Source organism: Tenrec ecaudatus, chromosome 10 (genome assembly GCF_050624435.1).
Source record: "Tenrec ecaudatus isolate mTenEca1 chromosome 10, mTenEca1.hap1, whole genome shotgun sequence".
Lineage (NCBI taxonomy): Eukaryota > Metazoa > Chordata > Mammalia > Afrosoricida > Tenrecidae > Tenrec > Tenrec ecaudatus.
In genome coordinates, this window is record NC_134539.1 from 101,987,909 (window position 1) to 102,015,752 (window position 27,844).

A 27,844-nucleotide genomic window follows, 5' to 3' on the forward strand; every position below is an offset into this window, starting at 1 on the left:
ATCTTGTCCACTTTGATATTCCCTCTATCCACGTAGAGCTTGGGTCCACGCTCCGCCTGAGCCCCCTGGAGCACATGCGGCGACACTCGGTGACCGAAAAACGGGGCCCCGAGGAGGACTCCGAGAGCACCGCCCTCTGACGCCGCTTTCCCCAGTGCCCATGCGACACGTGTGTGCAGACCTGTGCCAGGAGCAGCGCTGGGAGTGTGCCGAGCTCTGGGCTCCTCCTGGGCACTGCCGACCCCAGGCTGGGTTCTCAAGAGATGGGTGGCCCCTGGCCCAGGTGGGGCGGGTCTTTGTTCCTGTGGGGTGGTTACTTGGAACTTTTGTTTGCCTTTTGACCTTGTGCCTCTTCTGATCCACTCTCAGCCTCCACGCCAAGCAGCACCCATTTCTCCACCCCAGGACTGACTCCTCGTTGGAAAGGCCCTCTGCAGGGCAGGGGGTGCTAAGGGCGAATGGCTGGTTAGACCTGGGGCTGCTACCTTTCCTTTGACGGCTAATGCCAAGTCCTGCATTAGCAGCTTCTTGACCCTCCTCTGATGGTGGTGGTGGGGGTGGGAAGGGCAGGGCCCAGGGAAGGGAGGTAACCCTCAACCTGAGTGTGGTCCTTAGGGCTGCCCTTAGGGGGCTCCAAAGTAACCTGCTTAAACCAAGTATGTTTCACTCCCTAAAAGTTTGACTGATGTGACTGAAGCTCCTTTTATTCCTGATCATTTTATACCAATGATCCCGAGCCTGTCAGTAGGGCGGTGAGGAGAGTTTGGACCCGCCCCCTGCTCCCCCCTCCCACCCCAATTATTAGATCTCTGGCAGGAACTCTGGTCCCCAGAGCTTGCTAGGCATGTGGACCAGGAGCCTGGTTTGTCTTCTGGACGTTACAAACGAATAGCAATAATTCTGTTGCCCCGAGCATGCGGCCGAGAGGCAGGCCCTCCCCAGGGAGCACCGCTTGGGCCACTCACCCCGAGTCCCAGCCGGTAGTGGGAGTGCCTGTTCAGACTGGGGGTGAGAACCAGGTTTGGGTTATGCATGCAAAATCAAACTTTATAATTCTGTCCTTTTAAAATAGATATAACAATATGCCTACACACGATAAAATATTTGTACATAGGAAATCTATATTTGTTTAATTTGAGCCATTCAATCTAAACCTGATGTACAGGTGTACAATGGATATTTGAATGCTTCGGTATTTCCTAACATGGTATACAGTCAGTCACCCCTCACAGAGAGGAGGGATCTCTTCACGGCCCCTCTATCATCACAGCTTCACTCACTTCCTGGAGAGGGGCTGCAGGAGCCAGTGTGTGATGGAGGAGCCCAGGAGTCAAAAGTTACCTTTAAATACATGTATAAATAGTTGTCCAAAGTAATGTTATTAAAATAGATTTATTATCCCTGAGCACGGTGTATCTTCTTGCTTCAGTAACAAGCATGTGGGAATAAGGGGAATGTCACCTTGCCCGAGGGAAGCCCGGGGCCTTGATCTTGGTCTCTTGCCACCCAACATGTAAAGCTCTTAATACCCTTTTGTCGGTAGGGAGAAGGCACAAACCAATGCAGGCAGATCGGCGACGGTTACAATGAACTGTCAGCACTTAGTGTTTTAAATCCCACAAGCAGCCAGCCGATGCGACACTCGGCACTCTCCCTCCTCGGGCAGCTCGCCAGTGTGCTGTCCTCATGCCAGCCTCGGACCAGGGCTGGTGTGAGTCTCTGCGAGGCGCTGCACTGGGTCCTGCGGGGAGGCCTCCTGTGAACACATCCCCGGAGGTCCCTCTGTGGTCAGAGCTGGTCTCCGGGGCCCGTGGACCAACAGCAGTGGCTGTCACATGCAGAGGGCTCACCGGGGTGATGCGCCGGACCAAGCAGAGAATGCAGGATGCCAAACGGAATCTTTATTGTGTTGGTGTCTTTGAAAAGTCATCCTTGAGTCTCGGACATGCAGCTCATTGCACAGATGCACCGTCCCTGACAGACCGTCTCTGAGTGAGAGGACACCTTCTCTGGAGCCGGGGTGGTGTGGCATGCTGCCCTCGGAGCAGGACTGCCAAGGGCTGGCCCGAGCAGTCTGTTCTGCTTGGGGAGGTGTGCTCCCACCTTCGGCAGGGGGCTGCGTTCACTGCTGTGCTCACATGGCTCGGGCCTTCTTGCTGGTTGGGCTCGGGGGCTCCTCTCCGAGGCCCCGCTTCTGGGGGGACTCCTTGGAGAGCAGGGCTGCCCGCACCTGCCGCAGCTCCCGCTTCTCCCTGCGCTCCACCATCTCCTCGAGGTCGCCGGCAAACAGGGCCTTGAGCATGGGGATCAGCTTGGGCACCGTGGGAAAGTCTCCAAAGCTGACCTGGAAGGTGGGGGGCGGGGGCAGATCCACCCCGGGCAGAGCTCAGAGGGTGAGCCACCCCCCCTCCTCAAAATCCCCAGTCCATCCCCCAGGGAGCCTTGACAGGAAGGAATTCGTCATGTCCCTACTAAAGGCAATCCCAATGTTACAATGCGCCCCCCCCCCCTCAAGGAGCAACGCCTGTGCCTTCATTGCAGGGGGCTGGGCTAGGTCCTGGCTTCATCAGCCAGGAGGGCAGAAGGCCCCCCCGGGCCTCTCAGGCTCATGAGGAGGTTCGACTGCCCCTGGGGCCTCCACTGAGGCCAATTTCTGAGAGGCCCCTCCAGGAACCGTGGGAGAAGGTCCAGGATGTGGATCACCGGGCAAGAGGAAGCCAAGCCCCCAGGGGAGATGGCCCCCCAGCCACCTTCTGCTCTGCTCTGGCCTCACCCACCACAGCCCCCACAGAGACTGACCTTCATGTGGTCAAAGGCGATTCCGACTTTCTCATTAAAGTCGGGGCTGAAGAGGGGGATCTTGGCGTAGCGCTGACTGAAGTGGTTTAGCATGATGAACTGGGCGTTCATCCGCATCCCCACACCAATGGCTTGGGAAGTCGTGCTGCAGAGGAAGCAATGAGCCAGCTGAGCTGAGCCAAGGGCAGGACTCAAAGTCCACTCAGAGCTCCTGTGGGTGCCCGGAGGATCTTGTGTACCTCATTAGCTAGTGCATATTCCTGAGGGTGATTCCACACACTCCCCTACACCAGCCTTCCCCACGCCCCTCTCACCACCTCAGAGTTGGTCAGTAGAGCCACAGGAGAAAAACACCCAGGGCCTCATACTTGGGGTTCAGAACACCTACTTGCCTCCCCCAACCCAGCCCTGTCCCCTGCTTTCCCTGGAAAATTCCTTGCCCTGTCTTGCAGTTTATGTCAGCACATTTCTAATTCCTTTAAAAACAAACACTGCTCACGCCAGGACCTAGGCACTGTTGATAAAGCAAAGGCAGGAGTCCGTTAGAGAATGGCCTCCGCCCTGGCTACGCAGCAGCCAGCCCCATACCATTGGGGGGCATAGCCTTTGCCAACATACCATTCTGCCGAAGTGGGTGATAAGGGGCACCAGAGGGCGTTCCTACCTGTGTGTCTTTTCCACCGCCTCCTCTTCTAAGCCATCTTCCAGTGTGGCTTCATGGATGAGAAGTGTGGCGTCTTTCCCTGAAGCAGGAACACGGGGCGTCACAACAGGGCGCAGTACAGGGAAAGCTCACAGTCAGATGCATGCAACGGCGGCCTGGTCCCAAGCCTGGCTTCCCATGCCTGAGACTCCCGGCCTCTGCTGACCTTTGTCTAGAAACCTGCAAGCGCTCACAGCTGTGTATCCCCCAAAGGAAGCTCCACTTACCCATCTGGACCAGGGCTTCACAGGGCATGGTGTCCCCGGAGTAGACGACTTTCCAGCCATTCCTGTGCACCAGGGCACAGCCGTATGCGTGTTTGCAGTGCCGGACCAGGCAAGTCTGGAACTACAAGGGAGGTGTCAGCACTGTCCCGCACGGCCCTCCTCAGGACCCATGCCACCCCTTTACCTCTAACAAGTCGCACGCTCCCAGCAGGGAGCCGATCTGTTGTTCAATCCTTGGGTTGGAGACCTCAGCCCCTTTCTGAAGGCATTTGGCAGGAATGAAACTGCAGGAAGATGACAGCCCCGTCCGTCACTCAGTGAATATAGCATGTGTAACGTCTGGAATCAGTAAGGCAGGCCCCTCCCTGGGGAGCCCCAGCATCATTCTAATGACAATACCGTGCCAGTCAGTTAAGTCAGGACAGCAGGCTTGAGGTAAACCGCCAGACCCAGATCCCCAGGCAGCAAACAAAGTCGCTCCGGGCTCAGCCAGCAGAAGGCAGGCCCGGGACAAGGGCACGCAGATGAGCTGCCTTGCCCTCTGAGCTTGTCACTCTTGGGGTGCCCAACCCTGGGCCGTTCATGGAGAAGTGCTGGCAAAATTAGAGTAGTGGGAAGAGGGCTTCCCAAGAAAAGGATCCTTTCTGTGAGAACCAGCTACCAGTTCCTGGGAGTCAGTATTTAGCCCATCTGAGGTTTGGCGTGAAGGCAGGCAGGCAAGGAATGACGTTGCGCTTGCTAAGGAGGGATGGGGGGTGGGGGAGCATTGCTAGGCCTCTGAAGGAGGATACTCACTTGACGTGCTGCAGGATCCCCTGGCACGTGTTATGGTACTGCTGGAGCCAGGCCCGGAGCTGTGTCGGGGCCACCACTAACAAAGGGTGCAATGGCTGTCCCAAGGAGGCCTGAAACAAAGGGACCGGAGGCTGACACCAACGGCCAAGCAAGCAATGGCCGAAGAACACGCCAGGTGAGCATGGCCGAAGAACACGCCAAGTGAGCATGCTGATACACCCTCAGGGCCCGCACTCACCAATGCGCGCTCTCGCTGCAGCAGGAGATTCAACAGGCCCTGGGGATGAGAAGACAGCATGGGTTAACTGCAAACTCAATTCTCCTCTTCCCATGTTGCTTCTCACGGTGGTCTCCAGTTTCCCATCAACCACCACCCCTATGACACAGCGCCAGTGGTTAGTGTTAGGCTTGCCTGGACCCTTGGGCACGAAATGTAACAATGGGGCAGAAAGCAATGGATCAGTGGCATGAAAGAAAGGAGACTGAGGAGCGAGCTGTGTCGACTGAGATGCCCCACTGCTATGCTCTGACCCGGAATCAATTCAGAGTGGCACTGTTCGTGACAAGGCAAGGTTCAGGAGAGGCGGGTCAAGGCGACCCCATGTTTTTGCACGGAAACAAACACGCTGGGGCAGTCCAACTCCGGGGGTTGATGGGAGGAGCACTATGGCTTTGCTCCGGCACTCACCGTGTGGTGGTCTGCATGCAAGTGGGACACGAACACGGCCGCCAGCGTGCCCAGGACCCTGTCCACCTCGTCGCCATAGTGACGGCACAACTGCCCAAAAGTGCCCTCGCCACAGTCCAGTAGCAGGGATTGGTCAGGGCTGCCGAGAGAGAGGGGCAGATGAAGCGCCCACGGGCCGGGCTAATCCAGTGCCCGCTGCTTCGGGCGCAGAGGAGGGCTTGTCCTCGGGTGGGAAGCAGCTATGGGAATTTCTCTGTGGTACATGACTCCCCCTGCCCAACTTTGGGAACGAATCAGAGCCAAGATTCATCAATGTGAAGTGGCAATGTGGAGTGGCTGTCCGCTCTGAGCATCAGCCACAAGGGAATGCTCCAGTCCTGGACGGCACGGACAGGAAGGAGGAACAGCCTATGGTGGAGAGGAAGGGCAGACCCAGCCTGTGTCTGCCGGCCGACAGAGCCCTAACATGGGACATCCATTGTGCACCAGTGTGAGCTCCACAGGCCACCGGGGCCACTGTGCTCCTGAGGTCGGTAGTCCCGGAGGGCTCCCCGCCTACCCAGATGCTCACTGTGGCTCGGACCTCTACTGAGGATGCAGTCGGGTCACCCCCTGCAGATAGGTCCTTCTCTGGGCTGTGAGGGGTGTACCCTTTCTTCTAGGGGACATCTCAAAATACAGGCTCTGCCCGAGTGGGGAAAGCTATTGCACCCGCTGCTGAAGGGGCCACTCTCAGGGCTCCAGGGTCAGCGACAGTCCAGGCCCTATACCCTGAGAGGCCAGCCCCGCACAGCTGCCCAGCAGCACTTCCTGAGCCCTATTTCTGCCACCAGGATGCAGCTTAGAACAACCATGACTTGGGACTACGGCAGTCTCACAGAGGCGGCACCTCGTCTGTTCCAAAATGCCTCGGAGTAGCCTTTCTACAGATTCCACTGAACAAACCCATGTTCGGGGAATTCAGGGAGGGGGACTAGGCACAAAGCAGAATAATGTACAAAATCCAAAAGCTACTTTTTAGCGTAGCGCAAGAACTAGTTAGAGGAACAAGGCGAGAATATGAATGGGTCAGTCAAGAAAGACCAGTTCAAACTCCCAACCTGCCTTACCCGGGAGGCTGTGGGGGCTCTCGAGCAGGGAAGCACTCGGAGCGACGGTTTCTGAAGACATTACGGACCGTGGATTTGGGTGACCCCCAGACGTCTCAGAGCAGTTGTGTCTAAGTGTCCAGTTATAATACACTAGTTACTAAGTGAACTACTAGCAAGCATTGCTCTGCCAGGGCACTATAACCAAGCCGCCAAACGGAGGTCTAGCCAGCTCCATTGCCAAAGTGGTCTGGTGGGCGGGGCGGGGCGTGTTCTGTGAGCACTACCTGATATTGACAAGCGAGGCACTGACGTTGCGGATCTTCATTGGGATGGCTGACCCGGTTCCCAGGAAAATGATTTCGGGGTACTGGTTTCTTGGCTCTGGAAAAAACACACACGTGAAATAGTCCATCTCTTGCGGTCAGAAGTGAGCTGGCTTCCTGCTGAGGCAGGTGTCACCATGAGGGGCCACCCGAGGGCCACCCACTTGCTCCAGGAACTGGGAAGTCTTGGGAAGAGGCCTGTCCACACCAGGGCCCTGTGACAGGACTTTCCCCACTGAGTCAAGGGCTGCCTGGGGAGGAAGAGGGGTGCTGCAGTGCTCCTTAAGAGCCGTTCCTCTCTAATGCGCCCCATCTTCAACGAGAGAGGGGAAGAAAGGCTTCTTCACCTCACAAAGTGGCTCCTGACTGTACGATGCGTGGACGTCTTTGACTCGTGCTGTGTATTTTACTGATGCATTTATGTGCTGGGCAGGCCCTGCCCCGTTTACAGGTGAGGAAACGGGCGAGGACCAGGCCCTCCCTGAGCTGCAGACCCAGGGTTCTAATTCAGCCGCACAGGCTGCTTCTGGAGGTGGCACACATCTGGGCCTCACACAACCCGAATGGCCCCGTGGGATCTCAATGGGTCTTCAGACACAGACAGGAAGCATGCCAGGGAAGGACAACCAGGGAAGCAGCTGGAGCTCGGCTGCTCCTGCCTCCCGAGGAGATGAAGCGGGGCTGGTTGAACCCTCACACCCTCCTGCTTGCCCCAGTGTTCCCTCTGTCACCAGGAACATCCCCTATCAGGGCAGAGGCCAGGTACTTTCTCTGGCGGCTTCTCACGGGGCACTCTGAGCCCTACAAGGTGTGAGGGACTTGGAGTCTTAGCAGCAAATCCTGCCCTAGAGCCCAGCCCCTGCCAACCACCTTCCCACCACCTCTCAGGCGCTCCCAGAGTCCTCTCCCTTGTGGTGCTCGGGAAGAAGGCCTGGGGGCCAGCATGGGACATTCTGTCCCAGTTGGTCTGGGATGGGTAGAGACCGTGGCCATATTAAAGCCCTACTGCACCAGGCCCACATCTGATGGCAATTGAATGTACAGCCACAGCAGAGACTTGGCAGACAAAGGATGCCTTGCCAGACCCTACGCAGTATCGCGGAGACCCTCTCAGGCGGGCAGTGCCAGGAAGACAGGCTCTCATTGCTCACCTGCGGGGGCCGGGCTGTCCTGCACACTCTTCTTATAGTCCTGCACGCTCTCCTGGAAACTGGGGAGCTCTAGGGCCTCAGCTATGAATTCTTCAGGATTGCAAGTAAGCACCGCATCCCTGCAAGGGGAACGCATCTCCAGTGACTGCGGTAGTTGGCAGGGTGGCAAGCAAAAACCCACAGTGGTCACCCTGAAGAAACCCATGGGCACAAGCTGCAGACAGCGGCAGTGGAGGAACTCTGTTCTTCCCCAGACCTGGGCTCCTCTAGGCGAGGGCTGCGTGACCTCAGCACTAAGGGCACGTGAGGCTGGACAACCCGGCTGTCCTGTGCACTGTGGGATGTGCAGCTGCACCGGGGCTCTACTCCCGAGACACCAATAGCACCTGCTCCCACCCCTCAGTTATGAGAACCAGAGCTGAGGAGCCCAGTGTCCTCTTGGGGAGAGGGTCAGCCCGGCGAACAAAGGCCACCTGGAACCTCACTAAGATGCACAGGGCACAAGATCTGGGGAGGTGTTGCGGGTGGAACAGGGGAGAAAAGGGGCTGAGATTCCGCATTTCTAGCAAGCCTTAGATAATGCTAGTCCTGACCGCTGAGAAGCAAGGTCCTGGACCACCAGCTCTGTAACCTGGATGGGCATTAATATCAGTGGGGGGTTGGGCACAGCGGGTGACCTGTTGGGCTGCCCCGTGGGAGAATGAGGGTGCTTGCTACTGCTGGGAAACGTCACCATCGCGGAAACCCATGGGGGCAGCTCTGCTGTGTCGTAAAGGGTCACTATGAGTCAGAACCAAGGTGGTGGCAGCAAACCTGGGATTCCAGACACCCAACCTCAAGATCCAAATTCACCAGGTCTGGGGCAGGGCTGAGTGTGATTCCGTTAATCCCAGCCCAACAGACCAGCCAGTGTAGATGCCAACCAAGGGACACAGCCCCTTCAAGCCCAGGTCCCTGAAGCCTGCCACCATCTAAGTTCTAAAGAGAGCACGTCCAATCCTACCACCGCTGCAGGGATGTGGAGCGAGGTCTGTGCTGATCCAGACACTGAAGCAGCAGATCATTCTGGATTCTCTGGTAAAAGCTAAACGATGGAGGGCCTTTTTATTCTCACCTCCCCGGGTGGATTATTAACCAGTGAGCATCTTTGGGGAAGGCAATGTATACCGATGGAGCTTCCCCCCCTGACACAGTGACCCCACTGGAGGAATCCCCCAGGGAGCACAGTCCCGTGCTTTTCTGTCAGAGACACCTTCCTTTTGCAGAGCAACAGCCAGAAGAGCAAACACACGCAACCTGGACAGGTCCCATCTGAATAGCCATTCCTCTGGGACACCAACCACAAACCTCCTCACTGAAGCCTTTAACGATGCAGCAGAGATGGGCTCTATGCCAGTCTTGCTAAGGCACCCACAGATGCACCCACAGACACACAGGCTCCCTGGCATTGCTGGATCAGGAGTGGGATCACGGTTACTGACCAGGGAAAGTTTGAGAGGAGACACCAGCCCTAGTACCCTCGCCTCAGCCTCAGTTTGTACACACAAACCGGGGGGCACAGACACAGCCATTTATTTGTGTGTTCTGAGGCCACCATGGACAGCAGATGGAAAGCTAGTCTCTGTCCAGCTCTGCAGTCTGTTACCCCCGACTGCGGCCATGCCGTCAGCTGGCCCCACACTGACCGCTGCCACTCCCTCCGGGGCCGGAGCTGGTACTTGAGGAGGCATTCGCCCTGCACGGTGGGCACGCGGAAGGATGTTCCTTCTCCCTGGAAAGAGACAGGAAGGTGCTTCGTGGAGAGGCGGACTGGGACGGAGGGGAGGGCGGGCCCACCACTGTCCTGCCCTGGATCAGGAGCACACTACCTGACTGCGGGGCTGGGCAAGTGGAGGAAAGATGTCGGGGTGGATGAGGTTGAGCTGCGTCTGGATCTTGTGGCTACGGAGGTTGTGGACTGACGCACAGCTCTCGTTGAGGATCAAGTGCTGGGTGTCAGGCCCAAACCTAAAATTGAAGGCCAGAGGTGGGTGGCGTGCTTTACTGGGGTGGGGAGACGGGGCTGTTTCCCATCTCACAGGGATCATCACAAGGACTGAAGGAGAGCAACTGGTCAAAGAGACAGTTACTAAGTGATCAGATAAAGTCTTAGTGTGGCCTCAAAATCCAACATTCGCCCCACATCTAGCTACCTTTAGGATGCGCTGAAATGAGTCCTAAGATGTCTGGCCCTATCAGGATGACTTGCAAATAAAACAGAAGGGAGCATGGGGTAGACGAAGTAAAGGCACAGTAAAAGGAGAGCAGACCATGTCTGTTAAGACACAGACACTAAAGGCAGAGAGGACTGAGGGCGGGGGGTGGGGGAGGAGGAGAGTGGGGGAGCAGGGCTCATGGGGAGAACGACAAATGGAGGCGGGGGGCAGATATGGTTCCTCCATCAAAGTGAACGCTCCATCCTCCTATTACATTCTCTGAATCCACCTACCTCGCGGGGCTGTTGAGAAGATTCAACTAACTAGAATGAGCAGCGCTGTATCTTCAAAGCTGCTTGTCATACCGTACGCCATCGGTAGGCGCAAGCCTCTCTGATACACATGCAGAGCCATCAGCAAACAGGCAGTATTGTTCGGGCTCTGAGAGCCCAGAGAGAGGCTGGGAGGCAGTGAGGGGCCCCTCTCCGTAGCAGGTGTGCGTTGCCTCGGAGGAGGGGTGCAGGGGGATGGTCCCCGGGCCCCCACCAAGGCAGCCACCGGAGAGCTGGGGCCTGAGAGCAGAGCATGCAGGCAGGGCGGGCGCTCTTGGTTTCACCCAGTGAGAAGGGAGAAGCAATGCGAACCCCTCGCCCACAGCACCCCTGCCCTGAGTGGGCTCCGTACCTCTCCATCCACTGCTGGTATCGGCTGTCCAAGAGCACGGATTCTGGGGCCATGTGAGCCACCAGGGCCACGGGGTCACCAACCTTCCCTTGGTACCTGGAAAGCAGAGTGAGGCTGTGGTTTTGAAAGGGACACAAGCGCAAGAAAGGTTGGGCACATGGGCACTGGGTCAGCCTGGAAGGCACACCACCAGCTCCCCTTCCCAACAGCCCCCGCTCCAGGCATGACGGTGAGCTGCCAGCCCTTAGGCCCGGGGCCACATTCTCCCCGGGCTGCTCCCCATACAGCCTGAGCGCAGCGGGGCCAGCGACAGAGCAGGCCCTTCCCAGGATGGCTGTGCACACAGAGGGCTCCCTCCACCTCCCTCTGCCCCTCCAACATTCACAGGTCCTTCCTCAGCAGGGGAGGGAGGGGAGAGGGTGGGCTGCTAGCCACAAGGTGACAGCTGAAAGCCACGAGGCTGGCTTCCCGTAAAGATTGACAGCCCGAGCAACCATTCACGGGGTCGCCGTGCAGCACGGAAGACTCCCCAGCAGTAGGTTTGGTTTTCCCCTAAGAGTCTCTTGCACTACTGTCACGTGAGGGGACCTGAGGCACAGGAGGACAACACGGAGCTCATCTCTAATTCTACCACCAGAGAGACAGCAGACCACGCATTAATATGTAGATGAGCACTCATTAGCAGGTGCCAGTTTCTTTACAAAAACAAACCGACCAACCTTGCGTCTTGACTTATCCTCCCTGCTCCCCACAGGCACCGCACACTGAAGCGGCCCACGCCTCTGCAGTCTCCCCAACTCGCAGGGCCTCACGTTGCCACCGGTGCCTGCTGCTCCACGGAATACAGGCACTCCTCGGGGACCCCTAGTTACGCTCAGAAGATGACAGACTGATAAAAATGGGGAACGTGGGGAAAAGTATAAAATAGCAAGACTGGGAGAAAAGCTAAGACCTAGACGAGGTTCTGTCCCTTAACACACAGGTCCAGAGCCCAGCCGGCCTGAAACACTCCTGCTCCATCTATTTAGGGAAGTGGACGAATAACGATGCATTTTGTGCATGAGGTAGAATTGAATGCACAGTTCTAGAATTTATTCTGGGCTTAGACCTCGTACAGGCTGTTGACTGCCTAGTCCGCATGGCTCTCTGGTGGTCCACTTTTGTTCTACCTTTACTGACAGTGTGCATACCAAAGCTTGCCCGCTATTGGGTGGTACCAATCCCACCAGCGATACCAGAGGGCAGGTGGAGACTACCATGGATTGAGCACAGACACGGCTCCACCCTCCACGTCATTCCTGCTCAGGTGAGAAGCGTTCAGACTGGTAGCTGGCCGAGCGCCCCCTACCTCTCAAAGGCAGCATTTTCACAGATGGGCTGTATGAACCCGCTGTCAGGACACTCGACCACAATAAAAGCCACGCCGGGATCGGGAGGAGCACAGATCTCTTCAGGCAGAATCTGCAAAATGAAAGCAGCCAGTAGTGAGTCCGGGCGGCCTCGCAGAGCAGTCACGGCTCAGACAGTCCACACAGCCTCCAACTCACTTGCCTCATGAGATACAACCCCCATGCCGCAACTCTAAGGATGCCCACAGGGCACAGAGCCAACTTTGAGGATCGCCCACACGCTGGCTGGCTCTGCTCTTTAACGGTTACAGAGACAGGCAGCACACTGGCAGAAGACAGCTGAGACCTGTAGCGGCTAGAAAGCCAGTCTCAGCGTTCGAGACTGGCTGGTGGCCATCGACTCTGGCACCCTTCGTTGCCATGGCATCCTTATGGGAGGCACTGCTGCCCCTGCCCTGAGCTCCAGTGCACGGAAAGCAAGCCATCCCATCGGAAGGGTGACCTGCACCATCTATGTACTGAAATATCCCACTTTCTCATGGAGCTGAATACCGGCCAGCAACACCATTCCACTGCTCCACACAGACGGCGCATCTGGCAGTGCCCCCCATCCCCCCAATGCTGAAGACGTCAGTGACGAAAGATCCACCGGCATCTCACCTCTCTGCCTTCATAGGTAACGCTTTTCCCGTCCTTCACTGCAGCAATGATCGGGGCGATGGCAGCCGTGCCCCTGCGATGGACACGGGACGCTCAGTGCAATAAGGGCCTTTCCTGAACAGAGGCCCACTCTCAGCCCATGCCCCCACCCCAGCCTTGTCCCTGACACTCACACTGGGAGGCCCAGCTCCTTTGCTTTCAGCACCAGGAAGCTTCCTTTCCGCACATGAAGCTGTGATGGGGACATGGCAAACGTCACACACTAACTAATCGAGAAGCTTGGTTCTCAGCAATTTCTTACAAGCGTGCTAATTTTTACAGGTTAAAATGAAGACGACTGCTTTCAGAAGGTACACATATCCTGAAGACATGATTTCTGACTTTTGAGAGACGTTAGTACTAAGAGCTTTCGTTCTCAACATGAACTTGGGCTGTGAGTTTCATACAATGTAACAGGGCTGGCCCAGCAGAGCTAGTACTAGGTATCATTCAATTGTCCCTGAAAAGAACTGTAGTACAGTTTTCAGTCACTGGTCTTTCGGAAGTGGCGTGCCAGGCCTGTCTTCTGAGGTGCCCCCAGGTGGGTTTGCACTTACAACCTTGCAGCGAGTAGTCAGGTGAACACAAAAATAAAAAACCCTAATATATTCTTATAAGAGGAGCATACAACCCTGTCACAAAACCTCAACCCCCACTCCCCACCCCCCATCTAGATTCACACATCTGTCCCAGAACTGAGACTCTAACCCAGAGGCAACAACAAGGAGAGGGCAGAAATGCCATACAGTGTTAGTCAGTCTCTGAATGTTGACAATCCATTTTCATTTTCTTTGCTAAATCTTTAGGAATTGTGTACATTTGTTTAACTTCTTGAAGCTAGAAAAGTCTTCCTGGGGCAAGGCCTCGGGAGGCTAAATGTCTCACTTTGAAGAGATTTTCTTAGAGGGAGGTTAAGTGTGTGCACTGAACACAGACATGGTGGAGGGGAGCTGTTATCGGTCAGCAACGATACTAGCAAGCACAGCTGCCACCCAATACTCTCTCTACGCACACAGGCACGTCTAAGGACAGAAGCTACAGGTTTCTAAAGTTTGGCAGGAACTTGCCGGCCTAACCCAGGGAGGCTCCGTTCCTCAGAAAGAGCTGATTCCACACTGAAGACACATCCTCCTGTCTGTGGAATGCACAGTAAGGGGAGATGGTGAGAGCCAGATCGACAGCCAGCTGACCCTGCTGTGTCACAATTCCATACTCTGCTAGCCAATCAGAGGCTCAGAGCCTGCTGACTAGCAAGGATGCCAACCACCTCAGCTCTACTGCACCTTCTTCTAGACCCCGGCAGCATGGCACTTACCTTACAGACGAAAGCGACTACCAAGGAAGGGTCCCTGCCGTCTGGTTTCTGGAGAACACCTGAAGAAAAACAGATGGCAAAGTCCCGGTGAGTGAGCCGGAAGTCTGCATAGGTTTCACAAACTGACGGTCATCTGGAGCTTCACTGCAGTGGGCACAGCCTTCCTAACGCCAGGGGCGGAAAGTACAGTAACCTTCTCAAGCCTCGCTGGATCCCCAGTTGAGATCAGAGTGAAAGGAAAACACAAACGGTCAACCGCGGAAAACGTAGACTGGCAAGTGAAACTTGAAACCAAGCGGGTATTCCGTCGGAGCAGTGAAGAAAGAATAAGTTGCTGTGTGAGTTGGAAGCCAGTTTCAGAAGCCCCGACGCAGCAGCGACGGAAGAGAAAGCCCGCAGAGAGCACGTGGGCGCAGTCCGCCCGGCCCCCACAGTATCCAGAGCCGGCGCGCTGATCGAGCCAGAGGGCCAGCCCCTGCGTAGTCGACAGGCTGATGCCTCCGTGTGCTTTCCCCACCTGGACAACAAGATCCCTTAAGATACCTCGTCTTGGGATTTTGAGTTAATTTCTCAGAAAGTTGCTATTCTGGCAGAAAAGGGACCCCTCTATTCATAAGTCTGACCCTGTCTTGTCAGTTTGCAGCCAAAGCACCATAAGTGAAGGTGTGCGGACTAAAACGCCATGTGCCAGGAGCTGCTCCCCGCCGGACATCTTGCTTGTACAGCAGAAGGCCAGCAAAACAGAGGAAGACCCTACTCGAGACAGACTGACGCACTTTGTCGAGCACAGCAATGCTTGCGAGCATGGTGCAGGACAGCTGGTGCTTCGCTCTGTTGTACAGAGTTGGAACTAACCTGCTAACGACCAAAAGTTTCCCCCTGAAGAAATGGAACACCAGACGCTGGGCCTGCACCAGGCTGCATATCGCCTGGGAAAGGTGCAACCCAACCTCTCTCAATATCCCCACAGAACCAAAATGGGCCAAGGAAAAATGGTCTGCTCGGAAAGCCGTACTTTCTTATAATCATGATTCTAGCTCCGAATGTTAACGAGGCAGAAATAAGACGGGGCTGGTCCCTGCCCAGTGCCGTCCCGTGCGACGCCCCATTACCGTCTGCCAAGGGCTGCTCTCTTTCAGGTGATCCCGAGAGTGCAGGCTGTTTGGGACTGAGCCTGCCAAGCGGTCTCTGAGGTGCCCGGGCTGCCTGGTGATCTTGACAACTCTGCTCCCCTGGTCAGCACAGGAAACAATCACGTTACATACCACACATAGCAGGCTCATGGCCAGAGGGGCCCCTTTCAACTACCAGAAAGCTAGTCAAACTCAGCCTGCTTTCCAGAACCCGCCCACTGCCACTGGGTGGATTCTGACTCATGGAGACCCCTAGGACAAAGTCGGAGCCCTGGTGGCCTGTGGGTTATGTGCTAGATAGCCTCTTGGTTATGTGCTAGGGAGCCTGTGGGTTATGTGGTAGGCAGTTCAAACCCATCAGCCACTCTGTGGGAGAAAGATGAGGTTATAGATTCCCATAGAGTTCGTCTCCCAAACGCACAGGGCAGTCCATGGAAACATGCCAGGAAAAGACAATGAAATTTTGAAGCTCCTTTGTGTCTGAGTTAAACATGTCTCTCCCGGGACCTTTCGCTCCTCTCGTCTCCACTCCTCTGCTCAATTCCCCCATCAGGCTCAGAACAGGGCGGACATCTCAGACATGCAGACAGTTTCTGTCTTCACCCACAGGCTCCTATCTTTCGACCTAGGACCTGCCCCGTTCCTCCTCCGACGCGTCCTTTCCGCACTCACTGTATATGGGGATCTGGAACACGGTCATCGTTTCATCCTTGTATTCTGGCGCAGAGTGGGGTCGCACTGCTGAGGGATGAAGACACGACAGAAAACAAGGCTGCGTTAGTGGGGACAAAAAGACAAGAGAAGCTGAGCCGGTGCCAGTCAGCCAGTTCTGACTCACATAGGGCTGAACGGAACTGCCCGTCTGGAGTTGGAGACTGTCAATCTTTGTGGAGTAGACAGCCTCAACTCTGTCCCGCAGAGCAACTAATGGGCCTAACCCCTAACACTCTCAAGCAATAGGTCTCCTTCTAGACACAAGCGACTCAATGCCCTCGCATTTTTGGAGGGAATTTGACACGGAAACGAGAATTTGATTGGCTTATAACTATAGGAAAGAAAAATGTATTGTTATCAGCCACTATGATTTAGTACACCCAAGAGAAAAACATGTTGCAAACCCATTAGAAAGAAACTAATTCTCAGGTAAGAAGCACAGGTTGGCACCATGCACCGGGAGGCCAGAAAGTCACCACCTCAGCTATAGGTGCCAGACTGTGTAGGAGGGGGTCCCTGGACAGTGCAAATAAGAATGCACTTGGCTGCTAACTTGAAGGCTGGGGTTTGATATTCTTCAGAAAAGTCAGCCAGGAAAACGCTGAGGCCAAGCTCTGCTGATTCTCCGGGTTGGGATTGGCTCAGTGGCAACTAACTAGGTTGTACACACGCTCTGAAACAGCAGCACCCCTGGTAACCAGGTGCATTCGTAAGCTGGACCGGGGCAGGGGGCCAAGACAAGAGGTCTGCCACCCTTTCTGGTTGACTCTGCGCATCGAGAGGGCGTGTGCCACCAGCACAGCTATATCTGGAGGTCTGTGCCAAGGGGGGCATGGAACTGTTACATCCTCCATTCCCGCCTCCTGTCCCAGACCCACATCACCGCCTGGGGAGGAGCCTGGAGCCTGAATGGAAGCCACGATGCCACAGGCAGCTGTGCGTTTGGGTCACCTTTTACCTGGCCTGTTTCAGTGGTTCCATTTAGTGCTAGAAGAGGTGCCCCAGGCAATATTCTGAAGCTTCCCCTTACCTTGAGGAAGGGTTTGGGTTAAGGTTTGGTTTGGGTCTGCTCTCACACGGAGCATTATGGGAAAGAGACGGAAGAGAATGAGTCCCTGTTACAGACATACCCAGGTCGATTCCTTTCAATGGGCCAGAGAATATTTTGATAGCTTCCAGATATTTTTCCTGAAAAAGAGAGAGAGAAAGATATGAACAATTTTGGCTGCACAAAAGCAGAATACATTACAGCACGCCTGTCAACACACGGCAGTACAAAAACAAGTCTCAGTCAGTATTTGGCACATCACTCATACAAATGTCAGGGTAAGCACACAGCATTGCTCCACTTCACACATACAGACTCATCTTAACAAAATGTGCTTCAACGTGTCTTTGTGACCAGACAAGGTCTCTCAGCGATACACCAGTGATACACCTGTCTTAGTCTCATTAAGGTCCCTTCCATTAAAAAAAAAAAGGTCCAATCAAAACTGCATTCAGAGGGCATCTCCTGGGCTAGGTAAATCCAAGGCAGAGAGCAGAGCATGATGGTGGGGCAGGAAGAAGGTAGAAGGAAAGAGGGAAGATTTAGGAAGCAAAGCTATGGATACAGGTATAAACATAGGTGTGTGCATATGTAAATAATTATTCATAAAAATAGAGGTATTGGCCTATGTTCACATCTTTATATGGCAATATACTGAGGGGGTGGGCAGACTGGGCCTCTGCTCAAGTCCTGCCTCAATGCAAGAACATTGTGTTCTAACAACCTGGCATTCTGTGATGCTCACCCCTCCCGGCACAATCGCTGAAGACAAAGTGGGTACATAAACAAATGTGGTGAAGAAAGCTGATGGTGCCCGACTATCAAAAGATATAGTGTCTGGGATCTTAAAGGCTTGAAGATAAACAAGCAGCCATCGAGCAGAGAAGCAACAAGCCCACATGGACGAAGCACACCAACCAGCCTGTGTGATCATGAGGTGTTGATGGGATCAGGTAACAGGCATCAGACGAACCAAAACAAACAGACAACATATTAGAGAGATCCAAAAGCTATCTGTAGACAATGGGACATGCCCTCACAGAAGGGACACAGGAAGAGATGAGTCCATCAGAGCACAGTAAAGCACGAATGAAACACAATATTCCTTTGGTTCCTGAGGCCTTCTCACCCCCCACTGTCATGACCCCAGTGCTGCTTTTCACTGCGAGCTAGACAGGAGCATGTGCACAGGTATAGATAAGAGGTAAGAGTTCAAGACAGATGGAATCCAGCAACAGAAATGGGAGTAGCAATAACAGGAGGGTGAGGGAAGGTGGGGAGAGGAGCGAAGGAAGGAAGGGGGAACCAATCACATAGCCACACACATACCCCACCCAGGGAGAGTTTAAGATAGGGAAATAATTTATAATTTATCAAGGGTTTATGAGGGTGGGGGCAGGCAGGGAGGGGAAAAAAGAGGAGCTGATACCGAGGGCTCAGATAGAGAGCAAATCTTCAGAAAATAATGGGAGCTTATGTACAAATATGCTTGATACAACTGCTGTATGGAGAGGTCTGAGGGGCCAGCCTCAAACCCAACTACGAGGACAGCTGCCCCTCCCCCAGAAGGATTTACTTCAGAGGACAGCGCTGAAGCTGCAGTTCAGGGAGAGGGACATGTCTGCTCAGAGCACACAGGAGCAAATGAAGGGGGAGGAAGAGAGTGAAGCACATCCTGGCCCACCAAGCCTTCCTGCTCAGAGCAGCCAATCCACAGAGAAGACCATAGGGCTGGCCCCACTATGAGACATGACATCCCTCACTGACCCATAGCCCTACAAGGGACAATACTGGAGAGAGTGTGGGAATTGCACCAATCTGATCCCACCACACCGAGGCAAAACACTAAGGGCGCGCAACAGAACAGCAAGGGGAGCAGAGCAACGAAGTCCTCAGGAAATACCAAAAATAAACTTTGGAGCTAGGTCTTGGCACCCCATCAGGCTCGACCAGAGAACACTCATAAAGGCCAACAAACAGTCCTTGAACTAACTACAAACTTTTCTTTTTCTGTTGTGTTTTGTTTTTGTCATTGGCTTTTGGTTGTTTTGTTTTCTGTTGTTGCTTGGTTTTGCTGTCTTATTTTTGTGGATGTTATTATCTCCATAGATCTGTCTAAATAAATAGGCTGGATGAACAATCTGGAGGAGAAAATAATGGGACCGACAGTTTGGGGGTGACATGGGGGAGGGAAAGGTAGGGGGAAAGGAAGTGTAGTTAACAAAACCAGGGACAAGGGAACAACAAGTGGTCCAAATTGTTGATGAGGAGAGTGTAGGAGGCCTGGTAGGGCGTGATCAAGGGTAATGTAACCGAGAGGAATTACTGAAACCCAAATGAAGGCTCAGCATGATAGTGGAACAAGAGGAAAGTCAAAGGAAATAGAGGAAAGAGCTAGGAGGCAAAGGGAATTTATAGAGGTCTAAATAAAGGCATGTACGCATATAAATATATTTATATATAAGGATGGGGAAATAGATCTATGTGCATATATTTATAGGTTTAGTACTAAAGTAGCAGATGGACACTGATCCTCCACTCAAGTACTCCCTCAAGGCAAGCATACTTTGTTCTATTAAACTAGCATTCCATGATGCTCACCTTCCCAACACATCGCTGAAGACAAAGCGGGTGCATAAGCAAATGTGAAGAAAGCTGATGGAGCTCAGTTATCAAAAGATATAGTGTCTAAACTTGAAGGTAAACAAGTGGCCATCTAGCTCAGAAGCAACAAAGCCCACATGGAAAAAGCACAACAGCCTGTGTGATCACGAGATGCCAAAGGGATCAGTAATCAGGCACCAAAAAACACAAAAATCATATCATTGTGTGCTCACCTCCCCAAAATGATTGCTGTAGACAAATGGGTGTATAAGCAAATGTGGTGATGGAAGCTGATGGTGCCTGGACATCAAAAGATATAGCATCTGGGGTCTTAAAGGCAAACAAGCCACCATCCAGCTCGGAAGCAACAAAGCCCACATAAAGAAGCACACTAGCCTCTGTGATCACGAGATGTCGAAGGGATTAGGTATCAGGCATCAAAGAACAAAAAAATCATATCATTTTGAATGAGGGGGAGTGTGGAGTGGGGACCCAAAGCCCATCTGTAGGCAACTGGACATCCCCCTTATGGAAGGGTCATGGGGAGGAGACGAGCCAGTCAGTGTGCACTGTAGCAATGATGAAACATACAACTTGGAGGGGGTAGCAAGGAAGGAGGGGGCAAATGAGGAGCGGATGCCAAGGGCTTACGTGGAGAGCAAATGCTTTGAGAATGATGAGTGTACAAATATGCTTTATACAATTGATGGATGCATGGATTGTGATGAGAGTTGTATGAGCCCCCAATAAAATGATTAAAAAAAGAAAAAAAGAGAAACAATTGCTGAATGGATTGTTATAAGAGCTGTAAAAGCTCCCAATAAATGATCTTTTTTTTCTTACCCAATGTCCATCTGCTAACTTAATGTTTAATATTTAAATATATGTACATAAACTTTATCCTTGTCTTTATATATTAATATAGTTACATTATATGCATGCCTAAATTCATGCCTCTATAAATGTCTTTTGCCTCCTAGTTCTTTCCTCTATTTCTTTTTACTTCCCTCCTGTCCCACTATCATGTTCGCCCTTCATTGACTCTCAGTACTTTTTCTACATTCCATTCGATCACACCCAATCAGACATTCTATGCTCTCCTTGCCATCAATTTAAGATCACTTATTGCTCCAAAATGATCTTTAAATTTAAAATAAAACAAAAAGAGAAAAGTCATGTAGACTGGTTTGGGGATTCAGGATAGATTTTCTCAAGCAGCCACCTAAGACGGTGCAGGGTTATGACATAGACTCAGGGGGATTAAAACTGCAGTGTTGAGGAAAAGGTCAGGGACGTTGTCAAGGCATTTCCCCCTCATCCCCTCACACCTTCGGGAGCAGTAAGGGGTGTCCCCTGCGAAGGCCCTAGGGAAGTCTTATCTTACCTACCTCAGAACCATGGTCCTGTCCCTTCACACTGTCTTTTGTTCTCAAAATGAAAAGAGTATTTCAAGGAAACAAGGTTTGAGTCCAAACTGCCATTAGGGAGATAAAACACCACCTTCAGAGTGTACACATTGAGATGGAGGATGAGGGGTAGTCAGCTCATATGGCCCTTGTAGCCCTAATTCCTAGCAGCCCTGGTAGCGTGGCGGCACAGTAACCACCATGCCTTGACGCTGTTATCTTCAGGTTAGCTACTGGAAACCACTAGCTGTTCTTCATGAGAAAGCAAAGGCTTTCTCCGCCCACAAAAACTTAGTCTCAGAAACCCACAGGGGCAGTTAGTTCTACCCTGTCCTATAGTCACTACTGAGTCAGAATCGACTCTATGGCAGAGAGCCCTGTGTTATAATTCTGGACTCTATGCCTCTGGCCATAGTCCCATTGCGGAGAGAGGCAGCTGATATCCTAATGGACTGGATTAAGGTGGGTGAAGTGGAGACCTTAGTAGATGGTGTGAACCGAATCACACTCTTAGTTTGCTTGGGTCTTTGGACTCTACTAGAATGTGGCAAGACTCCATCCTTCCTTTCCTTGAGGGTATGGTCAGCTCAAAGACAAAAACCACACCTCCATCAAAGCCATTCCTGTTGATAAGAGCTACCTCAGACCATTGGAAGGGCATGTCTTCGATCGCTATCTGAGGTGGCAGAGGCTGAGACCAGAGACTGCTGCAGAGACTCAGTCTCAGAGCAACAGACAGGCTTCCTGGTCTAGGAAGGCAGAGGCCAAGGGCGCATGCAGCTGAGGACCCGAGAGAGAGACTGGCTGCTGGCTGAGGACTGGTAAAGAAGAGAGGCACTTCTGACCTCTGCCTTGTGGCAACAGGAAGCCAGAGGTCAGAAATGACCCCCAGGGGGTATGTTGTTAAACAACAGCTTCGCATTTTGATACTTTTTGTTTCATAAACATTTCATGATTGTGTAACAATATCGTGTGAGTTACCCTCTTACTTTTAGTGCCCACTCTATGTTAGAGACCCAAGAGGTAGTGCCATGAAACTTAAAATTCAGAAGTAGAATAAAACAAAACCACGCAGTCATTTAGGGTAATTACGGTAAGTGCTCCACCATTGGGGGGAAGGGGGATAGGCGGGCAGGAAGAGTCTGCAGAGTGGGTGGTGGCTGCACAGTAAACCCTGACAAGCTGCTCAGGGTGCAAAGGCGAGGCACATTCTAACAGACCAGCCTAGGCTGACCCGTGTGTTTCAGATGGTTTTCTTCCAGGCACCTGCGGGGAGGTTTAGAGGCCAACTCTTCAGTTACTAGCCAAACCCTTTCCCCCTGGTGCCACCCAGGGGCTCTAAGGAGCGCTCTAGAAACCGCTGTCCCGGGTGAAAGCCCTGCCCGGGGGCAGGGCATCATCGGGGAACAGCAGGTGAGAGCAGCAAGGCTTGGCCCATTTGGTGCAGCCTGGTGACCTGGTGACCGGAATACAGAGGAACCACACGAAAATGTTGGGAAGTCTTGGGAGGGTTTGAAGTTGGGAAGTGCCGTGCCTACACTTATGTTTTATAGAGGTCTCACGGTGGAACTGGCAGATGACAGAGACAAGACTGGTTATGGGAGGATACTGTAGCGGACTGGGTGCAAAACAAGGAAGGCCTTGATGAACTTCACAAATGGCTGGGTGTGATACATTTTCAAGACAGACTGACAGGACTTGGTGGCTGGCTGCTGGTCTGCTAGGAAGTAGTAAACAGCTGCATCCAATATCTTTGGTATTAACCTTGCATGCTCTCTGTACACAAGGACGGGGGAACCGATCACTATGACTGACACACAGCCACACACGGAAGGGGCTAGTCTGGAAGGTATGAAGATGACTGAGACTAAATCCACATATTAGAACAAAAGTGACCGTTTAGCATACCTCCTTTGTTCCAAACGCCTAATGCAGTGGTTTATGGCTATAGATATGTTATCTTCTTTAATCCTTTATAGATACATCTATCTCCTTTAATCCTTAACAACTCTATGAAGCATTATAGCCAGTTTATGAAGAAACAGGATTAAGAGAAGTTAACTCATGCAAGGTCACACAATTAGTACTTTGTAGTAAGTGTAATCAAGTCACAGGAGAAGAGCTCACTACCAACTCTTTCTGCGAAAGAGCACTTGTAGAAATGACAGTGACTTACTGTCACTAACGTAAAGAGGGGGTGGGGGGCCTGAACCGGAAAACGGCGCCAGGAGACACTCACCAGTTGTGGCGGTCCAGAAAGCACACACTTTGGAAGCCCAGTTTCCTTCAATGTGAGAATCATTCCTACAGAGGATGAACAAAATCAGCACCCCAACATAGCTCTCTCATTAATGTGTTTACAAACAGGTAGTAGCTGGGCTGCTAACCTCGAGGTCACTAGCTTCTTCTTGGGAGAAAGACGGGGCTGTTTCCTCCCAAGAAGAGTTACAATCTCAGAGACTCAAGGGGGCAGTTCTACCCTGCCCTGTGGGGTCGCGCCATGAGTCAGAGTCGACTGGATGGCAGTGATTTTGGTTTGGAGATGGTGCGGTCACGGCCCTGCCACAGAGCTGTTTTCTTGTCACACCATGGTGCTGTGATGCTGGAAACTAGGCAGTGACCCATGAACAGGTTCCAACAGCACTTTCAGACGAAGACGTGATGAGGGAGCAGGGGAAGCCATCCACTTCTCACATCTTACGGATGCCCGAGGAACAGTCTGCCCTGGGCCAGAAGATGAGCACCACAGGTTGGAAGGCACTCGAACCAAGCTGTCTCTCTCTGCAAAGTGGAGTTGGCCTGAATGACCACGTCTGCGCAAAGCCTCTGAGACCTTCACTTGGTGATAGGGAACGATCGAAATGAGAAGAAACAGCTACAAACATCATTCATAATGGCAATGAGTGACGTGCAAAGCAGGAATCTAGCAAAATTGAAAGTCATGAAGAAGGAAATGCAATGCATGAAGATCAAGATCAATATTCTAGGTGCTAGTGAGCTTACAAGGACTAGTGTGGCCGCTTCCCATCGGATATTCATGTAGTTTAGTATACTGGGAATTGCAAAGTCAAGAGGAATGGTAATTTATCCTCAAAAAGTACACCTCAAGATCTTTCTTGAAGTATAATGCTGTTCTATAATATCTATCTAAATGCCTACAAGGAAGTTCACTGAATGTTAATGATTATTTAAATTTAAGCACAAACCACTAAAGCTAGTGATGAGGAAACGGAAGAATTCTGCCCATTCCTGCAAGTGTGGAACTGATCAAACATGCAGTCACGGTGCATTGATAATGACGGGTGCTTAACAATGCAAAACTTGGAAAGAAACATCAGTGGTTGGAAAACACAGCCTGAGTGATAGAACAAAGCTGCAGAATGCAAGGCAGATTTTGCAAGATAAACAACTTCATCATCGCAGACCCGTTGTCAGCAACATGAAAGGGACTATAAACTGGGTGTTCCAGGACTCAAACGGTTTACACCCGTGGGAAGAACCGGTGGAGAATCTCATTACCATCAGTTAATACAAAGCCAGGGGCCAACGGTACAACAATCAACTGCTAATACAGAAGTTGAGGCTGAAGCTGAAGAAAATTAAAACAAGGTCAAGAGGGCCAAAATACAACCTTGAATACATTCCGCCTCTATTTCAACATCTCAACAGCAGATCAGACACACTGAATGCTAATGACACGAAGACCTGAGGAGCTGTAGACGGACATGAAGGACATCCTGCATGCAGACAGCAACAGTCGTTAGAAAGACCAGAAGAAAGTAAAGGCCAAAGTAGATGCTAGAACACTCTCAAACTTGCTCCTGACTGCAGAGTAACTAAAGCAAATGGAAGAAACAGTGTTAAAAAGTTGAACAGAAAAAAGGGACAAGATAAAATATTATAATGGCATGTGCAGAGACCTGGAGTTAGAAAGTTAATGAGAACATTCAAAATATCTCAAGCTGAAAGAAATGAAGAAAAAATTAAAAACTCACAATAGTATTAGAGGATTCTATGGACAAATACTGATGCAAGAAGCATCAAAAGTAGGTGGATCTGCAGACTCACTGGACCAATCAAGGGACCAGTCAGTGTTCCACCACTTCCAGAGGCAGCATATGATCGAGAACCAGTGGTCCTGAATGAGGAAGGTGAAGCTTCACAGAAAGCATTTGAAAACCACAAGGCTCCAGGAATTGACAGAATGCCAGCTGAAATGTTTCAAAAACCTAATACAGCACTGGAAGGGCTTGCTAGCCTTTGAGAGAGAGAGAGAGAGAGAGAGAGAGAGAGAGAGAGAGAGAGAGCGCTATGAGGCCAACTGACTGGAAGAAATCCTTATTTGTGCCCATTCCAAAGTTACAAATCTTTGAGACAGGTAGAATGCAGGATTTATCAAATGATATTAATAGTATCACATGCAAGAATGGTTTTGCTGAATTTAACTTAAAAGCAGTTGCAGCAGTACACTGACAGGGAACTGTCAGAAATTCAAGCTGGATTCAGAAGGAGGTAGAACAAGGAATATCATTGTTGATGCTGGATGGATGTTGGCTGAAAGCAGAAAAATGTGGTTTTTTTTGACTATGCAAAAGCATTTAACTGTGGATAATTTGGGGAAGAAGGGGAATTCCAAAACACCTAGTTGTGCTCGCGAAATTTCTACTTATCAGGGGAAATGTACTGAGTGTAGAACAAGAGGTAGACATTTGAAAAGAACAAGGGAATACTATATGGCTTAAAGTTAGGAAGGGAGTGTGTCAAAGTTGTATCCTTTTACCGACTGTATTCAATCTGTATCCTGAGCAAGTAATGAGAGAAGCTGGACGATATGGAGAATGTGGCGTCAGGATTGGAAGAAGGTTTATAAAGACTGCGACATGCAGATGGCACAGCCTTGATTGCTGGAAGTGCAAGAAAATCAGACAAGCCTCAGCAACTCAATGTCAAAACAGAGCTCCGTACCACGGGACCAAAGATCGCCTCATGGTAAATGGAAATACTGCAGTGTTCATGTGCTTGCAATCCATCCTCCAGGAAGTATCTGCTACCAAATCAACTGCTACTGTGAATTTGGCAAATGTGCAGCATAAGACCTACTTGCAGAGGGTATGAGCAAAGATGTCATTGTGAGGTCTGCTTTTGATCCCAATCGTGGTATTTTCAATCATTGTCCAGCATATGCACGCTGGACAATGGATAAAGAAAACTGTGAAAAAAAATGGACACATTTTAACTAAGGATGTTGGTGAAAGATATCGAGTATACCATGGACTGCCAAAAGAACAAACAAAAATGCCCTGGAAGTACAGCCGTCAAAGTGAGGATGGCGAGGCTCTGCCTCATGTTCTTTGGGCGTGTTAGAGGAAAGAGCAGTCGGACTCTGGAAAAGGACATCAAGCTTGGCAGAGAGTCAGTGGAAAAGCAGACGGCCTTCAATGAGATGGGATGACTGAAGGTTAGCAACACTTGTGAGGGTGGTTGCAGATCGGACAGCGTTTCATTCTGTGGTACTGGGGCTTGCTCTGGGTTGGAACCCACTCAGACACCTAACAACCCTCCTGTACCTGGCAATAGATCGACTTGTCCTTATTGCAACTTCTGTAACAGGAAAATGTGCAGAGCGGACCTGCTGGCCTAAATGATGAGGGCCGCCCATCAAGTATGTCTAAGTGGGCTTAACCCATTGTGCCACCAGCCCTCCCTTTAAAAGGGAATAAACCCCAACCCAAACTCACTACCACGGAGCCAATGCCAATTCACAGGGACCCCCCATAGGTCTTTCTGAGAGTAGAAAGTCTTTCTCCTGAGGAGCTGTGGGGGTGTCAAATTGCTGGCTTTGTGATTAGCAGCCCAACACGCAACCACTAGGCCACCAGAGCAGGTGACAATTCCCTGGGCTTTCCTCCTGTCTCTAACCCTAGGAAGCAAATACTCACCGCACAGCCCCCCAACATTAGACCAGTGCATTCGGGTCAGGAAGATGTTGTCCAGACGAGCTACCTTCAGCCTAAGAGCAGGAAGGCATATATACATAGTAAAATTAAAAGAACAAAGACCATACCTACCATCAACTTTCCAGAGTCCCCTGGTCACCCCCCACCCCCTCCCACAAGAAAGTGGTAGGCTCACTTGTGTTCCTGCATGAGTCTCTGGATGCCTTCTCCACAGTTGAAGAGATACCTACAGGGCAAAAGTTACACCAAATCATCAGAAGACAACGCTGGGCTTAGAAAGATCTACATTGTATCCCAGATGCACCTCTCAGCTGAGCTGCGGCAGGGAGGGTTGGGGCATGGGTAGGAGGGTGCTGGGGGCGATAGATTATTCCCTTGTCACCTCCTCACCAGATCTGTCAACCCTGTGTACCAAATGCGAGGCCCTGTCTAGGCGTGCAAGAGATAAGGGGCTGTCGGGATGCGCCCCGAGCCCAAAGAGTTCGAAAGAGGGGACTTAGGTAAGCCTAAGGTGGAAGCTCTCCACTGGTCCCGGACATTACAGGCATACAGAGATCGGAAATCTAAGAGAGCAGCGCCAAGCCCTTCGCGTCCCCGCCACCCGCTGTCACAGGGAAGTCCCACACGTGGAAGCCCGGGGCAGGGCTGCCGGGCTCCGCGCTCGGCGTCCACTGACCGGTTGTACTCCGAGAACACATACAGCGCGGCGCCCGCGTCCCTGTCGCCGGCCGCCACCACCTGCAGGTACACGGTGTTCGGACCCCCGGGCTCCCAGGTCGGGCCGCGCTTCTCCCGCGCCCGAAGGTGCCGCAGGGGGTCCTTGGGCGGCCGCTGACGGCGGGCTGGTCCCTGGGACATGGTGCGCCCAGCCGCAGCCCGCAGCAGCGATCGGAGAGCCCACATGCACCCTCCCTCAGAACTCGAAAAGGGACAGCCCCGCGGTCTAGGTTGCCGAAGCCCTGT

At 52.2% G+C, this 27,844-nt stretch overlaps 2 protein-coding genes across 7 annotated transcripts in view; one reads left to right on the plus strand and one right to left on the minus strand.

Annotated features, from left to right (window-relative positions):
* The window catches only part of ARHGAP44 (Rho GTPase activating protein 44), a 216,454-nt gene extending 215,054 nt beyond the window's left edge, over positions 1-1,400 (plus strand). For 3 of the 4 annotated variants that reach the window (XM_075561081.1, XM_075561084.1, XM_075561082.1), the window contains one exon: positions 1-1,400. In XM_075561081.1, the coding sequence (XP_075417196.1) occupies positions 1-140 (140 nt within the window). In that variant the 3' untranslated portion in view covers positions 141-1,400. The other variant, XM_075561083.1, reaches the window with a different exon arrangement.
* ELAC2 (elaC ribonuclease Z 2) lies at positions 1,374-27,844 on the minus strand. 3 transcript variants are annotated; one of them, XM_075561080.1, is made up of 24 exons: positions 27,582-27,844; positions 27,057-27,107; positions 26,864-26,934; positions 23,164-23,228; positions 16,997-17,054; positions 15,825-15,893; positions 15,132-15,251; positions 14,020-14,078; positions 12,839-12,897; positions 12,666-12,738; positions 12,005-12,117; positions 10,657-10,752; positions 9,646-9,784; positions 9,463-9,548; positions 7,778-7,896; positions 6,588-6,684; positions 5,213-5,351; positions 4,763-4,801; positions 4,525-4,634; positions 3,914-4,013; positions 3,730-3,850; positions 3,464-3,542; positions 2,800-2,944; positions 1,374-2,344 (listed from the first exon to the last, which is right to left on the minus strand). In XM_075561080.1, the coding sequence occupies exons 1-24, from the start codon at positions 27,782-27,784 to the stop codon at positions 2,135-2,137; spliced, it is 2,421 nt and encodes an 806-aa protein (XP_075417195.1). In that variant the 5' UTR covers positions 27,785-27,844; the 3' UTR covers positions 1,374-2,134. The 3 variants fall into 3 exon arrangements, with proteins under 3 accessions (XP_075417195.1, XP_075417194.1, XP_075417192.1); XM_075561079.1 differs by having other exon boundaries at positions 15,825-15,890; positions 27,558-27,844; XM_075561077.1 differs by having other exon boundaries at positions 27,558-27,844.

Coding starts and splice junctions, on each gene's coding strand:
- ELAC2 (XM_075561077.1), bottom strand. CDS start 27,784: ATGTGGGCTCTCCGATCGCTGCTGCGGGCTGCGGCTGGGCGCACCATG. Junction 12,739..12,838: donor AAGGAGCTGGGCCTCCCAGT/GTGAGTGTCAGG, acceptor TGTCCATCGCAG/GGGCACGGCTGCCATCGCCC. Junction 7,897..9,462: donor CCCCGGAGGGAGTGGCAGCG/GTCAGTGTGGGG, acceptor TTCCCCTTGCAG/GGATGCGGTGCTTACTTGCA.